The sequence below is a fragment of the Schistocerca serialis genome, chromosome 4, assembly GCF_023864345.2.
Source record: "Schistocerca serialis cubense isolate TAMUIC-IGC-003099 chromosome 4, iqSchSeri2.2, whole genome shotgun sequence".
Taxonomy (NCBI): Eukaryota; Metazoa; Arthropoda; class Insecta; order Orthoptera; family Acrididae; genus Schistocerca; species Schistocerca serialis.
In genome coordinates this window covers 117739942-117754902 of record NC_064641.1, presented here as the reverse complement: position 1 = coordinate 117754902, position 14961 = coordinate 117739942, and the positions used below count along the sequence as shown (strand labels likewise).

The 14961-nt window shown below is 46.5% G+C and overlaps 1 protein-coding gene across 1 annotated transcript in view; it reads left to right on the top strand.

The window, feature by feature from the left end:
• Positions 1-14961, top strand: part of LOC126474188 (uncharacterized) — a 121959-nt gene that overhangs the window by 95625 nt on the left and 11373 nt on the right. Inside the window, exon 5 of the mRNA XM_050101651.1 lies at positions 793-1145. Coding sequence (XP_049957608.1) covers positions 793-1145 — 353 coding nt within the window. The remainder of the gene's footprint in view (positions 1-792; positions 1146-14961) is intronic.

Sequence of the window (14961 nt, the reverse complement as noted above, 5' to 3'; positions counted from 1 at the left end):
TTAGATTAGGAAATGAGACACTTAAAGTAGTAAAGAAGTTTGGCTATTTGGGGAGCAAAATAACTGATGATGGTCGATGTAGAGAGGATATAAAATGTAGAATGGTAATGGCAAGGAAAGCGTTTCTGAAGAAGAGAAATTTGGTAACATCGAGTATAGATTTAAGTGTCAGGAAGTCGTTTCTGAAAGTATTTGTATGGAGTGTAGCCATGTATGGAAGTGAAACATGGACGATAACTAGTTTGGACAAGAAGAGAATAGAAGCTTTCGAAATGTGGTGGTACAGAAGAATGCTGAAGATTAGATGGGTAGATCACATAACTAATGAGGAAGTACTGAATAGGATTGGGAAGAAGAGAAGTTTGTGGCACAACTTGACTAGAAGAAGGGATCGGTTGGTAGGACATGTTCTGAGGCATCAAGGGCTCACCAGTTTAGTATTGGAGGGCAGCGTGGAGGGTAAAAATCGTAGAGGGAGGCCAAGAGATGAATACACTAAGCAGATTCGGAAGGATGTAGGTTGCAGTAAGTACTGGGAGATGAAGAAGCTTGCACAGGATAGAGTAGCATGGAGAGCTGCATCAAACCAGTCTCAGGACTGAAGACCACAACAACAACAACAACAACAACAAGTTCAATAACTGTCACCATGGCGGTTTCTACAGAATTCTCCAAACGCGAGTCCTACCCTCACCTGACAAATTTCGTTAAATGTAATCAAATACCAACTGCCCTCAAGGTGCTGTTTAGCCCTGCTCGTGCCCCGAGCCTGACGTGTGGTTGGGTGGCCAGGCCCTGGAGACGCTGAGCGGGCTGCGGCGGCTGCCGCTGGTGGGGAACCCCGTGTCGTGCTGCGAGGTGGGCGAGCTGCGCGCCTGGGTGGAGATGCGGCGCGTGTCGGTGATCCGCAGGGAGCTGTCGGTGGGGCCGCTGCCCACCTGCGCACAGCCCGAGGGCCTGCGAGGCCGCCCGTGGACCGCCGCCGCAGGACACGACGCGTGCGTCCAGCGGCTGGACGTGGCCGCCGTCGTGGGCTGCGTGCTGCTGGGGCTGCTGCTGCTCGCCCTGGCCGTCGCCGCCGCGCTGCTGCTGCTCAGGAGGCGCCGCAGGGCCGCGCGCCGACGACGCACACAGAGCGCGCTCAGGTGAGCCCACCTCTGTGTTGTCGCCCGTGGTCAGCAGTGCGTGCTGCCCGAAAGTCGCTCTGACACTGTATGTGGGGCAGCGGCGCCTCTGTTACGAGAGCCTGAAAACTATTTCTGCGATCAGCCAGAAAGCGGTGGAGGACATACTTACCGTAGTTTCCACTCTGCAAGTCCACATTCTTGTCCAGGCCACTGACAGAAATATTTCTATTCTGTATTTCATCAGTGAACCGTGGATTTACTTTCAAAATCTTTTCTTAAAGAATTTACTTTATTTACTAGCGATTAATCAAGAACATTAACACATTTAATCACACTATGTGAGCGTGGAAGTAGTTGTCAGTGGGTAACTGATGAAAACAACCTTGCCGCTCCCTTTTAACACGGCCGTAGTCACGACCGCTCACAACAACCTCTGAAAGACTACACTGGTGCAAATCTGCAACACACCAAATTACTTTAAAGTAAAAATTTTAACAACTCACACAAACACAGAAACTGTGACCGAGCGAGGTGGCGCAGTGGTTAGCACACTGGACTCGCATTCGGGAGGACGACGGTTCAATCCCGTCTCCGGCCACCCTGATTTAGGTTTTCCGTGATTTCCCTAAATCGTTTCAGGCAAATGCCGGGATGGTTCCTTTGAAACGGCACGGCCGATTTCCTTCGCAATCCTTCCCTAACCCGAGCTTGCGCTCCGTCTCTAATGACCTCGTTGTCGACGGGACGTTGAACAGCAATCTCCTCCCTCCCTCCTCCTCCTTTTCCTACCACTAATCCACTGTGCTATCCACTACCCACCACCACCATCACAGAAACTATGCACCCCGTAGGAGGGATGGAAATGGTACAAAACACTCACATTAAAAAAAATTTCTTGCCACCGAAAGTGAAACTAGTTTTTAAAAGAGAACGCTTACGGTGGACGGTGGCAACCTCATATACTAAAATGACCATTTAAATAAAAACCCATGAAATGCAGTCTTACATAAAATGTACAAACGTGCTCTACATTACACATATAACGCCTCTCAAGATGATAGGCAAGATAAAAAACATATTTCAGGAATTCGGCCTTTACACCTTAAGCAATAAATTCGTTAACACCGAATCCGACAAACATGGCAAAAAAATGGTTCAAATGGCTCTGAGCACTATGGGACTTAACAGCTATGGTCATCAGTCCCCTAGAACTTAGAACTACTTAAACCTAACTAACCTAAGGACATCACACAACACCCAGTCATCACGAGGCAGAGAAAATCCCTGACCCCGCCGGGAATCGAACCCAAACATGGCAGAGGCAGCTATTAACGTAGGGCACATTGATAGGGAGATTACTGAACAACCCGAACCGCAGATTGCTCTAACCTGCCCCTACTCCACAAGGCAAAAACTGACCACTCAATTCATAAATAACCACCTCCCCGCGGGTGGGCAAAGAATGGTGGGACGACCCCAAAACAAAGCGGCTGGTGACCTCACCAAGAAAACAAGTAGAATTTAACAATTACATGAAACAACGTATCTCGTCACTTAACTTCTCATAAACTGCGATTTCTGGCGAAGACCTGGCGCAGCACCCCCAACGCTCCCCCAAACCGTTCGTTGCCAGCCGCTTCAACGGACGCAGGAAGGCGCGCCGATCTCCCGTCTCACGGCGTCGCAGCTCCCACCGGCCAGACCGATGTCGTGGTTTGACTCCTGTTACTCTTGCGTCGACCGCGAAGCCACAACCCCTTTCTATACGGCGCGGCCCACTGGACTCACGTGGGGACCACACATGTGCCGACGCTCAAGACGGACAAGTCATCTTGTGTCTCAGTGCGCGACCGACTAACCGATCGATCCAACCGCCAATGACCGTTGTCCAAGCAACTCGAGCAGACTGGCGGCCTGACGCGCAGACTCAGATGCAGGAACTCAGCCCCGACCGGGCGACCACTAGCTGAGTTCTCTTACTGGCGGAGTGGCAAGACTCTCATTTGACGGCCCTAAAGTTTGATCCAAACGACAGACATCCTAGCACTCCGACGACAGACAGACACTAACTGCCGCACAAATGCAAACGAGAGACAGACCAGCAGCTGGTGACGTGAGACTGACCCAGCCTCACTCCGACTGACCAACTGCCCAGACTCGCCCTCTAGCGAGCTCATAGCATCCCTTAAATGCTCGTGAGCAGGCTACCTTTCCCCTTTTCCACCAGAGGGAGACACCAAAGCAACGATTGCCACAGCGGCACCACCGCCAGAAAATGGCGGGCGACTGCTTTACACTACGCCCTACGGCGCGCTCTTCAAAACAGCAAATTTTACCACGGCTCAGTCAGCGGGATCAGGAACTATGATTATAAATGAAGATTTTGAGTTTTAATTGACAGATATATTTGATCAACTTCCACACGCACAACGTAGTAAAATTCCTGAGGATAATACTAATAATTAGATAGGAGGAAAAGTAGTAAGTGGATATGGAATGAGGGTAAGGAATGAAAGAGGAAGCCGCCTGGTAGAATTATGCACAGAGCATAACTTAATCATAGCTAACACTTCCAGAATGAGATTTTCACTCTGCAGCGGAGTGTGCACTGATATGAAACTTCCTGACAGATTAAAACTGGGACCTTTGCCATTCGCGGGCAAAGGATGGTAGAGCACTTGCCCGCGAAAAGCAAAGGTCCCGAGTTTGAGTCTCCATCCGGCACACAGTTTTAATCTGTCAGGAAGTTTCATATCAACGTTCACTACGCTGCAGAGTGAAAATCTCATTCTAGAAACATCCCCTAGGCTGTGGCTAAGTTATGTCTCCGCAATATCCTTTCTTCCAGTTCTGCAAGGTTTGCAGAAGAGCTTCTGTGAAGTTTGGAAGGTAGGAGCCGAGGTACTGGCAGAACTGAAGCTGTGAGGACGGGTTATGAGTCGTGCTTGGGTAGCTCAGTTGGTAGAGCACTTGCCCGCAGAAGGCAAGTTCGAGCCTTGGTCCGGCACACAGTTTTAATAGTTCAGGAAGTTTCATAGCTAACACTTGCTTTAAGAATCGTGAAAGAAGGTTGTATACCTGGAAGAGGCCTGGATACACTGGAAGGTTTCAGATAGATTACATAATGGTAAGACAGAGATTTAGAAACCAGGTTTTAAATTGCAAGACATTTCCAGGGGCAGATATGGACTCTGACCACTATTTATTGGTTACGAACTGTAGACTAAAACTACGAAAACTGCAAAAAGGTGGGAATTTCAGGAGATGGGACCTGGATAAACTGAAAGAACCAGAGGTTGTAGAGTGTTTCAGAGAGAGTATTAGGGAACGATTGACAAGAACTGGGGAAAGAAATTCAGTAGAAGTAGAACGGGTAGCTTTGAGAGATGAAATAGTGAAGGCAGCAAAGGATCAAGTAGGTAAAAAGACGGGGGTTAGTAGAAGTCCTTGGGTAATAGAAGAGAGATGGAATTTAATGGATGAAAGGAGAAAATATAAAAACGCAGTAAATGAAGTAAGCGAAAGGGAACACAAACCTCTCAAAAATGAGATCGAAAGGATGTGCAAAATGGCTAAGCAGGGATGGCTAGAGGACAAATCTAAGGATTTAGAAGCATATATCACTAGGGGTAAATTAGATACTGCTTATAGGGAAATTAAAGACACCTTTGGAGAAAAGAGAACCACTTCTACGAATATCAAGAACTTAGATTCGAAACCAGTTCTAGGCAAAGAAGGGAAAGCAGAAAGGTGGAAGGAGTATATAGACGGTCTATACAAGGGCGATGTACTGGAGGCCAATATTCTGGAAATGGAAGACGACGTAGATGAAGAGGAAATGGGAGATATGATACTGCGTGACGAGTTTGACAGAGCACTGACAGACGTGATGTGAAACAAGGCCCCGGGATTGGACAACATTCCCTGACAACTACTGATAGCCTTCGGAGAGCCACCCCTGACAAAACTCTAGCGTCTGGTGAGCAAGATGTATGACAGGTGATATAACCTCAGACTTCAAGAAGAATACAATAATTCCAATCCCAAAGAAAGCAGGTCTTGACAGTGTGAAAATTACCGAACTATCAGTTTAATAAGTCACGGTTGCAAAATACTAACACGAATTCTTTACAGACGAATGGAAAAACTGGTAGAAGCCGACCTCGGGGAAGATCAGTTTGGATTCCATAGAAATGTTGGAACACGTGAGGCAATACTGACCCTACGACTGATCTTAGAAGCTAGATTAAGGAAAGGCAAACCTACGTTTATAGCATTTGTAGATTTAGAGAAAGCTTTTGACAATGTTGACTGGAATACTCTCTTTCAAATTCTGAATGTGGCAGGGGTAAAGTACAGGGAGCGAAACGCTATTTACAATTTTTACAGAAACCAGATGGCAGTTATAAGAGTCGAGGGGCATGAAAGGGAAGCAGTGATTGGGAAGGGAGTGAGACGGGGTTGTAGCCTCTCCCCGATGTTATTCAATCTGTATATTGAGTAAGCAATGAAGAAAACAAAAGAAAAATTCGGAGTAGGTATTAAAATCCATGGAGAAGAAATAAAAACTTTGAGGTTCGCCGATGACATTGTAATTCTGTCAGAGACAGCAAAGGACTTGGAAGAGCAGTTGAACGGAATGGACAGTGTCATGAAAGGAGGGTATAAAATGAACATCAACAAAAGCAAAACGAGGATAACGGAATGTAGTTGAATTAAGTCAGGTGATGCTGAGGGAAGTAGATTAGGAAATGAGATACTTAAAGTAGTAAAGGAGTTTTGCTATTTGGGAAGCAAAATAACTGATGGTGGTCGAAGTAGAGAGGATATAAAATGTAGACTGGCAATAGCAAGGAAAACGTTTCTGAAGAAGAGAAGTTTGTTAACATCGAGTATAGATTTATGTGTCAGGAAGTCGTTTCTGAAAGCATTTGTATGGAGTGTAGACATGTATGGAACTGAAACATGGACGATGACTAGTTTGGACAAGAAGAGAATAGAAGCTTTCGAAATGTGGTGTTACAGAAGAATGCTGAAGTTTAGATGGGTGGATCGTATAACTAATGAGGAGGTACTGAATAGGATTGGGGAGAAGAGAAGTTTGTGGCACAACTTGACAAGAAGAAGGGATCGGTTGGTGGGACATGTTCTGAGGCATCAAGGGATCACCAATTGGAGGGCAGCGTGGAGGGTAAAAACCGTAGAGGGAGACCAAGAGATGAATATACTAAACAGATTCAGAAGGATGTAGGCTTCAGTAGGTACTGGGAGATGAAGAAGCTTGCACAGGATAGAGTAGCATGGAGGGCTGCATCAAACCAGTCTCAGGACTGAAGACCACAACAACAATATACAATCGTACACAATGAAATGTTACAATAACAGAATGGACAACCTTGTATCAAAGTACCATGTTCAGACTAACCTTACTTAAAATTACTTAACATCTACTCACCCCCTGACCCGGTCGTGCCTTTTTACTATTCGTACCACACTTCTCAAGCCTGACTACCAGAGCATCAGATCCCTCTTGACAAGTACAGCAGGTTACAGTTCGTGCCCTATTTCCTCCAAACCGAATCAACATATTCGTTACTGGCACTGTTCATATTTCTCCTTCTCTTAGAAGATAAGCTTCCCAACACAGTTCTACGAGATTCTAGAACAAGATCACTTCATCGGGTAAAACCGAAACCAGTCCCCTCGTTTTCAGTGACCAAAAGTTTCAAAGGTCTGCGCCATGTAACTCACCATCATTGTTGGACAGGAAACCACAAATCCCGTCTCCAGTGAAACGTAGTAAAGGATAGTCGTTGCCCAAGGACCTGGTACTAAACACAATTACGTACTTGGAATATCATCCACAACATAGTAAAAAAAACCCAGTTATGAACAGATTTCTAATAAGTCCGCAGTAATATGACCGTGTAGTGCATAAAACAAACGACGAATACTGAGTGGAGGGCTCGTTAGCAAAATCGGTGTTTGTGCGTTTCGAGGATGCTCGACACGATCTACAAGATCTGCGTGATAGTGACCTACTATGTTATGCACATCAAATTGCGCCCGACATGGATTACAGTAATTTCACGGGACGCAGTTGATGGTTGCACAACTTGTAACAGTGTTACGTAATTGGAAGACGTAAGATAACGAAATCTCAAACAGAGCGTCAACTCAACGAGACACAGCAAACTGCACAAACTTATTCCATCCTTCAGTGAGGAACTAGTTTTCAGCTCCGACCGACCGGCATTTGACGAGGATATGCGTATGATAGGAAACCTAGAAATTAGTGGTAGCAAGAGAGCTGTATCAAGATCAGCTAACATCAGTGGCTCGAGGCATTCATGTACAATTATGCCGACTCTTAATCTGGAAGTTAAATTGGCTGGACAGTTATTAATTGTGCTGCGAGAACTTGGAGGTGCTTTAACCTGTACGATTATTTGTCATGTGTGTGATCTTGCAAGGGCAGCAGGGAATATTTACGTCACAGCATGCAAGGGTGGGAAAGTGGGCGTAAGAGAACAAGTACTGCTTTTGGCCAATAGCTGGTCAAAATAACTCGCTTTTGCTTGATTCCTGGTCCGCGTATGACAATCATACTCCTTGTGAGCAAATCTCCCCCCCCCCCCCTGAAAAGTGTGTGACATTGCAGTACATACCACCTGGAGCCACTGGACACATTAAGCCTCTGTATGTTTTTTTCCGTGGCTATGAAACATTTTATCACACTATCTTCAGCTACGCCTTAAAGGATAGCCACTTTCACGATAAGCCTCATGACATACTGTTACGCATTCGGTTGGATCCCATGACATTCCATCAGTTCCCATCAGCCCGCTACACGAACATGATTCTATATGCACTCTTTAAGAGTGGATACCTCCATGAACGACCTGCACGGTTTGTAACTCCGTAGGAGTTCACCTTCGGTCTTGATGGTGCCAACTTTTGAGATCACTGTGGCCCCCATTTCTCATTTGGTATTCATGGCGCAAGTTAATGGTTTCTTTGAACATTTATTGAATCTCGACAATATCCATTTTTGAAGCGTAATATATACTTCCCACAGAAGGTTGATCTCTGCACCTCATGGACACTCATTTTCTCTCGCCCTCCTGATGCACATGGTGATTCGTTAGCAGCTAATATGTTTCTTGTTATAACTGTTAACACAACACTTTCAAAGGAGCCTTACTAAAGACTGACCTTGCGACCTCTCACACAAGCAGTTGTTTGCCACTGAAGGCTCGCAATCGACTGATACTGTCACTGCACAATGGAAAACTTCTCCTGATGCACAACTTGTGAGGTTACTGTGGCCCTCGCATTGCCATAATACGAAGGTGTTGGTGGAAGAAAGTATTAACCCAAAAGAGCATATTTTTGTTTAGAGTATGTTTCAATTCAAAGACAAGAACATAAATATATCTCCATCGCTACTGTATATATGGAGACACTGTCATATCAAAAATTGAGATTAAGACTGAATTTGCCCCAGATTTCAATTAAATGATCTTCGGTTTTATTTTAACACGTACTTGTTCGCAGGTACATCTGAAGAGAAGGACAGAAGCCTGGAAATTGATTGCCTTAAAGTAAAAATGAAGGTCATTTAACTGCAGACTGAGGCAGAATCATTCTTAGTCTGAACACTCGTGCATAGAATAATACAAATATACGAGGGTAAGTCAATTGTCGGCCGGAGTGGCCGAGCGGTTCTAGGCGCTACAGGCTGGAGCCGCGCGATCGATACGGTCGCAGGTTCGAATCCTGCCTCGGGCATGGGTGTGTGTGATGTCCTTAGGTTAGTTAGGTTTAAGTAGTTCTAAGTTCTAGGGGACTGATGACCTCAGAAGTTAAGTCCCATAGTGCTCAGAGCCATTTTCTTTTGGTAAGTCAATTATTATCCGCAAAGTAGTTATAAAATTTTGTTGTAGTCAAAGAGGAAACTTACAGGAACATCATTCTTCTACATAGTCTCCTTGCGTTTCAACGCACTTGGTCCATCGTTGTACAAGCTTCCTGAAGGTTCTCGGTTGAGCTGCGAGCCAAGAATGCACCGCTTCTTTCATTGCTTTGTCCGAGGCGAATCGACGGCCCCTTAATGCCTTTTTGAGTGGACCAAACAAGTGATAGACAAAAGGGGCAAGATTGAGGCTATATGGAGGATGATCCAGTACTTCAGATTTGCGTTTCTGGAGCGTTTCAGCAGTGCGGGCAATAGTATGCGGACGGGCATTGTCGTGCAACAACACAACAACTTTTGACAGCAATCCTCGGCGTTTGATTCGAATTACAGGCTTTAGCCTGGCAGTAAGCATCTCACTGTAATGTACACTGTTTATTGTTGTGCCCCTTTCCCCATAATGTTCCAGTACTGGACCTTGTACGTCCCAAAAAACCGTAAGCACCAGTTTTCTTGAGAACGGTTGGGCCTTGAACTTTTTCTTGCACGGCGAATTTGGATGTTCCATTCCATATGCTGCCGTTTACTCCCCGGCTCGTAACGATGGATCCATGTTTCGTCACCAGTAATGATCCTGTCTAAGAAGTTGTCCCCTTCGTTACCACAGCGATCCAAATGTTTTTCGCAAATTTCCAAGCGCGTTTGTTTATGCGACTGTGTGAGTTGTTTTGGGACCCATATTGCACAAACTTTATGGAATCAAAGTCTGTTGTGGATGTTTTCGTAGGCAGAACCGTGGCTAATTTGTAGACGATGTGCCACTTCGTCAATAGTTAATCGTCTGTCTAAGAGAATCATTTCACGTGAATGCTCAATGATTTCTTCATTTGTGGCGTTAAACGGTCGTCCGGGTCCTTCATCGAGAGTAATACTTGTGCGACCATTTCAGAATTTTTCAATCCATTCGTAGACACTCCGTTGTGGCAAAAAACTGCCCCCGTACAGTACCGAAAGACTTCGATGAATTTCGGCCCCTGATACGCCTTCCGACCACAAAAAACGGATCACTGAACGTTGCTCTTCTTTGGTGCTAATAGACAGCGGGGCAACCATGATTAACAGCACGGCACCGATAACATAACTAACGTAGCAGCTTGAAAATTGCAAAGATATAAAAACAAATAAACAAAAGATGCGTCATCAACATAAAACGACAGTACTACCAAAATAAACAAAAATTTAACTAAATTTCGGATAATAATTGACTTACCCTCGTATATAGCAGGCAACGCTCTCCACCTTGCTATCAGCATGTGGTATCTGCCCCAATCCCTGGTAGCTGAGTGGTCAGCGCGACGGAGTGACGTACCTAACGGCCCCGGTTCGATTCCCGGTTGGGTCGGAGATTTTCTTCGCTCAGGGACTGGGTGTTGTGTTGTCCTTATCATCATCATTTCATCCTCATCGACGCGCAAGTCGCCGAAGTGCCGTCATCTCGAAGGACTTGCACCAGGCGAACGGTCTACCCGATGGGAGGCCCTAGCCACACGGCATTTACAATTTAAAATAGATGATTTCAAAAGTCAAGCTGAGTGGTCAGTGCGGTGGAATGCCATGCGGAGGGCCTGGATTCGATTCATGGCCGTGTCATAGATTTTCTCCACTCAGCGACTGGGTGTTGTGTTGTCTTCATCATCATTTCATCCTCATCAACAAGCAAGTTGCCGAAGTGACGTCTATCAAAATGACTTGCACCAGGTGGTTGGACTCACTGCAAGTGGGGCTCCCAGCCTAGCAACACGCATTATCATTAGTACCAGCACGTTGTGTCCCCGAAATAAACACAGTTGGCGTGATCAGGCTAATCCTCACCAAATTGAGGGTTAGCTCTTTTTGCTGCTGCCCACTTTAACGAAGGTGTAGAATAAAACAATGTAAAATAGATGATTTCAAAAGTCAAGCTTTGTTGTGGGTGGCATTGTAATAATATAAACGGCGTTGCATCACGTAATTGGCGTCTGGAACCCGTAGCTGAGTCAGTAGAAAGCTACAACCATGGTCTGACTGAAGAAGTCACAGAGAGGCCGAGCTGAGATGACAGCAGGCTTTGCCATGGCATTAGAACAATTACAACATACTATATGAACACAACATCTCCAAAAGAACAGACACCACACATTCATGTAATTGATTTGCCTCGATGGGCCACGAATCCACCACCTTCAGTGCGGATTACGTCCGACCGCCTGTGGGAACCTTAAAGTAGCGAGCATGGAGGACATGGACGAGCACCCAAATTGGTGCTCGGTGGGATTGCAGGTCGTCCGGGAGGTGTACTCAGACAGTCCACTCATTTGTGACTGAAGTTATACACAGATGGCGCAGTGGTTAACACAATTGCAAGTAAGCAGAAGATCCTGAGTTCGAGTCCAGTCCAGCACACATTTTCACTCATTTCCGCTGATCCCGCATGAAGTCCCGATGCAGCTGACATCAATAATGCCTTTCCTTTCCTTTCCTTCCCCCTCCTTCCACCATCAATGTATATAATACACTACTGGCCATTAAAATTGCTACACCAAGAAGAAATGCACATGATAAACTGGTATTCGTTGGACAAATATATTATACTACAACTGACATGTGATTACATTTTCACGCAATTTGGGTGCATAGATCCTGAGAAATCAGTACCCAGAACAACCACCTCTGGCCGTAAGAACTGCCTTGATACTCCTGGGCATTGAGTCAAACAGAGCTTGGATGGGGTGTTCAGGTACAGCTGCCCATGCAGCTTCAACACGATACCACAGTTCGTCTAGAGTTGTGACTGGCGTATTGTGACGAGGCAGTTACTCGGCCACCATTGACCAGACGTTTTCAGTTGGTGACAGATCTGGACAACGTGCTGGCCAGGGCAGCAGTCGAACATTTTCTGTATCCAGAAAGGCCCGTACAGGTCCTGCAACATGCGGTCGTGCATTATCCTGCTGAAATGCAGGGTTTCGCAGGGATCGAATGAAGGATAGAGCCACGGGTCCTAACACGTCTGAAATGTAACGTCCACTGTTCAAAGTGCCGTCAGTGCGAACAAGAGGTGACCGAGACGTGTAACCAATGGCAGCCCATACCATCAAGCCGGGTGATACGCCAGTACGGCGATGACGAATACACGCTTCCAATGTGCGTTCACCGCGATGTCGCCAAACACGGATGCGACCATCATGATACTGTAAACAGAACCTGGATTCATCCAAAAAAATCACGTTTTGCCATTCGTGCACCCAGATTCGTCGTTGAGTACACCATCGCAGGCGCTCCTGTCTTTTATGCAGCATCAAGGGTAACCGCAGCCATGGTCTCCGAGCTGAGAGTACATGCTGCTTCAAACGTCGTCGAACTGTTCGTGCAGATGGTTGTTGTCTTGCAAACGTCCCCATCTGTTGACTCAGGGATCGAGACGTGGCTGCACGATCCGTTACAGCCATTCGGATAAGATGCCTGTCATCTCGACTGCTAGTGATACGAGGCCATTGGGATCCAGCAAGGCGTTCCGTATTACCCTCCTGAACCCACCGATTCCATATTCTGCTAACAGTCATTGGATCTCGACCAACGCGACCAGCAATGTCACGATACGATAAACCGCAATCGTTATGGGCTACAATCCGACCTTAATCAAAGTCGGAAACGTGATGGTACACATTTCTCCTCCTTACACGAGGCATCACAACAACGTTTCACCAGGCAACGCCAACCAACTGCTGTTTGTGTATGAGAAATCAGTTGGAAACTTTCCTCACGTCAGCACGTTGTAGGTGTCGCCACCGGCGCCAACCTTGTGTGAATGCTCTGAAAAGCTAATCATTTGCATATCACAGTATCTTCTTCCTATCGGTTAAATTTCGCGTCTGTTGCATGTCATCTTCGCGGTGCAGCAATTTTAATGGCCAGTAGTGTAGTTACCACATATGCATCCGTATGTCACAGGATGCAGTCAACTCAGAGAGGTAATCAACGACAGTCATCGACCCAATGTGGATCAACTGGGCTGCTGTTACTAGATGCTGCCTCAGCTATCTGTGGAACAGTGGACTGCAACAAAATCCGGATGCTGCTGGGTGGTGAACTGGTGCCTTCCAGGTGCTAGGCCACCTGCTGGCTAGCTACTGCCAGCTGCAGGGCACATAGCCAGGGGTCCGTGATTCGCACCTAATTGTGACTAGCTCCCAGGCCACAACCTGCTCCGTGTGGGCACACTCTGCTACTACAGACCACTGTCGCTCCGTCCTGTGCTGATATCCCCGGTTCACTTTTACTCTCAGGTGTTACCTGCACTGAGCTGCGGATCTGTGCGAACCAGTGGGCCCGACTTCCGTGAGGGCATCATTGTCGCGTACTCGCTTCCTACCTGGGACTTGACATGGCTCTCCAGTCGCCAGAGCACTGACAACGTTACTCCACTCTGCTCCCGTCTGCTTATTGGAGCGATGCTGTGTGGTGGCTACGTCTCAAAGTTGTGTGCTGAGCTAATTACCTCTACGCCATCTGGGGATAGCCTGTGACTCTGTGTGATGGCTGCAGCGTGACAACATTATGAACAAATGAACTAATGGCTGTAGTTCCTCTATGACTGCGCTGGACTTCCACCTGGTTCCACGTACATTACCTGCTTTTCCTGCCAACCAGCTCGCGCCATCATCACAACCTGTTCTGGGTTGAATAACACATTAGCTATATTGACGCCCCCTACACCGGCAACCATTGAGCGTTTGCGTCAGTGTGTAAGCCTGAGAGGATGTAGCTGAGAAGAGCGTTCGAGCGTTGTGTATTATGAAACAATTAGCGCCTATGATGTACAAGCCGCCAATGAATTTTCGCAGTCTCTGTGGTTATTTGATACATTGTCCCAACGGCGTCCACATCGAACCCTAACTCTTAACGCGCTTCGTTTATAATTGTTCAGTACTTGGCTCTTCTGTGCCATCTTTAAATTTCTTTCAGCCACGAGTTTCTCCCTCTTCCAATGGCCCTTTTGCTATGTATCATTCCTTCTTTTGCTGTTTATCGCTCCTTCAGTGATAAACTATAGTGATTGATATATAATTCGTCACTCGAAAGTTGCCCCTAATACTGTCTCTTTCTTTGGTGTAAGACATACACTAAAGCGCCAAAGAAATTGGTATAGCTATGCGTATTCAAACACAGAGATATAAAAGCAGGCACAATACGGCGCTGCGGTCGGCGACGTCTATATAAGACAAGTGTCAGGCGCAGTTGTTAGATCGGTTACTGCTGCTACAATGGCTGGTTATCTAAATTTAAGCGAGTCTGAACGTGGTGCTACAGCCGACGCACGAGCGATGGTTTCAAATGGTTCAAATATCTCTGAGCACTATGGGGCTTAGCATCTGAGGTCATCAGTCCCCTAGAACATGTTGTTGTTGTTGTTGTGGTCTTCAGTCCTGAGACTGGTTTGATGCAGCTCTCCATGCCACTATATCCTGTGCAAGCTTCTTCATCTCCCAGTACTTACTGCAACCTACATCCTTCTGAATCTCCTTAGTGTATTCATCTCTTGGTCTCCCTCTACGATTGGTAGAACGTAGAACTATTTAAACCTAACTAACCTAAGGACGTCATACACATCCATGCCCGAGGCAGGATTCGAACCTGCGACCGTAGTAGTCGCGCGGTTCCCGAATGAAGCGCCTAGAACCGCTCGGCCACCGCCGCCGGCCGAGCAATAGGACGCAGCAGCTTCGAGGTAGCGATGAAGTGGGGATTTTCTCGTACGATCATTTCACGAGTGCACCGTGAATATCAGGAATCCGTTAACACATCAAATTTCCGACATCTATGCGGACGGAAAAAGATTCTGCAAGAACGGGACCAACGACGGCGGAAGAGAACAGTTCA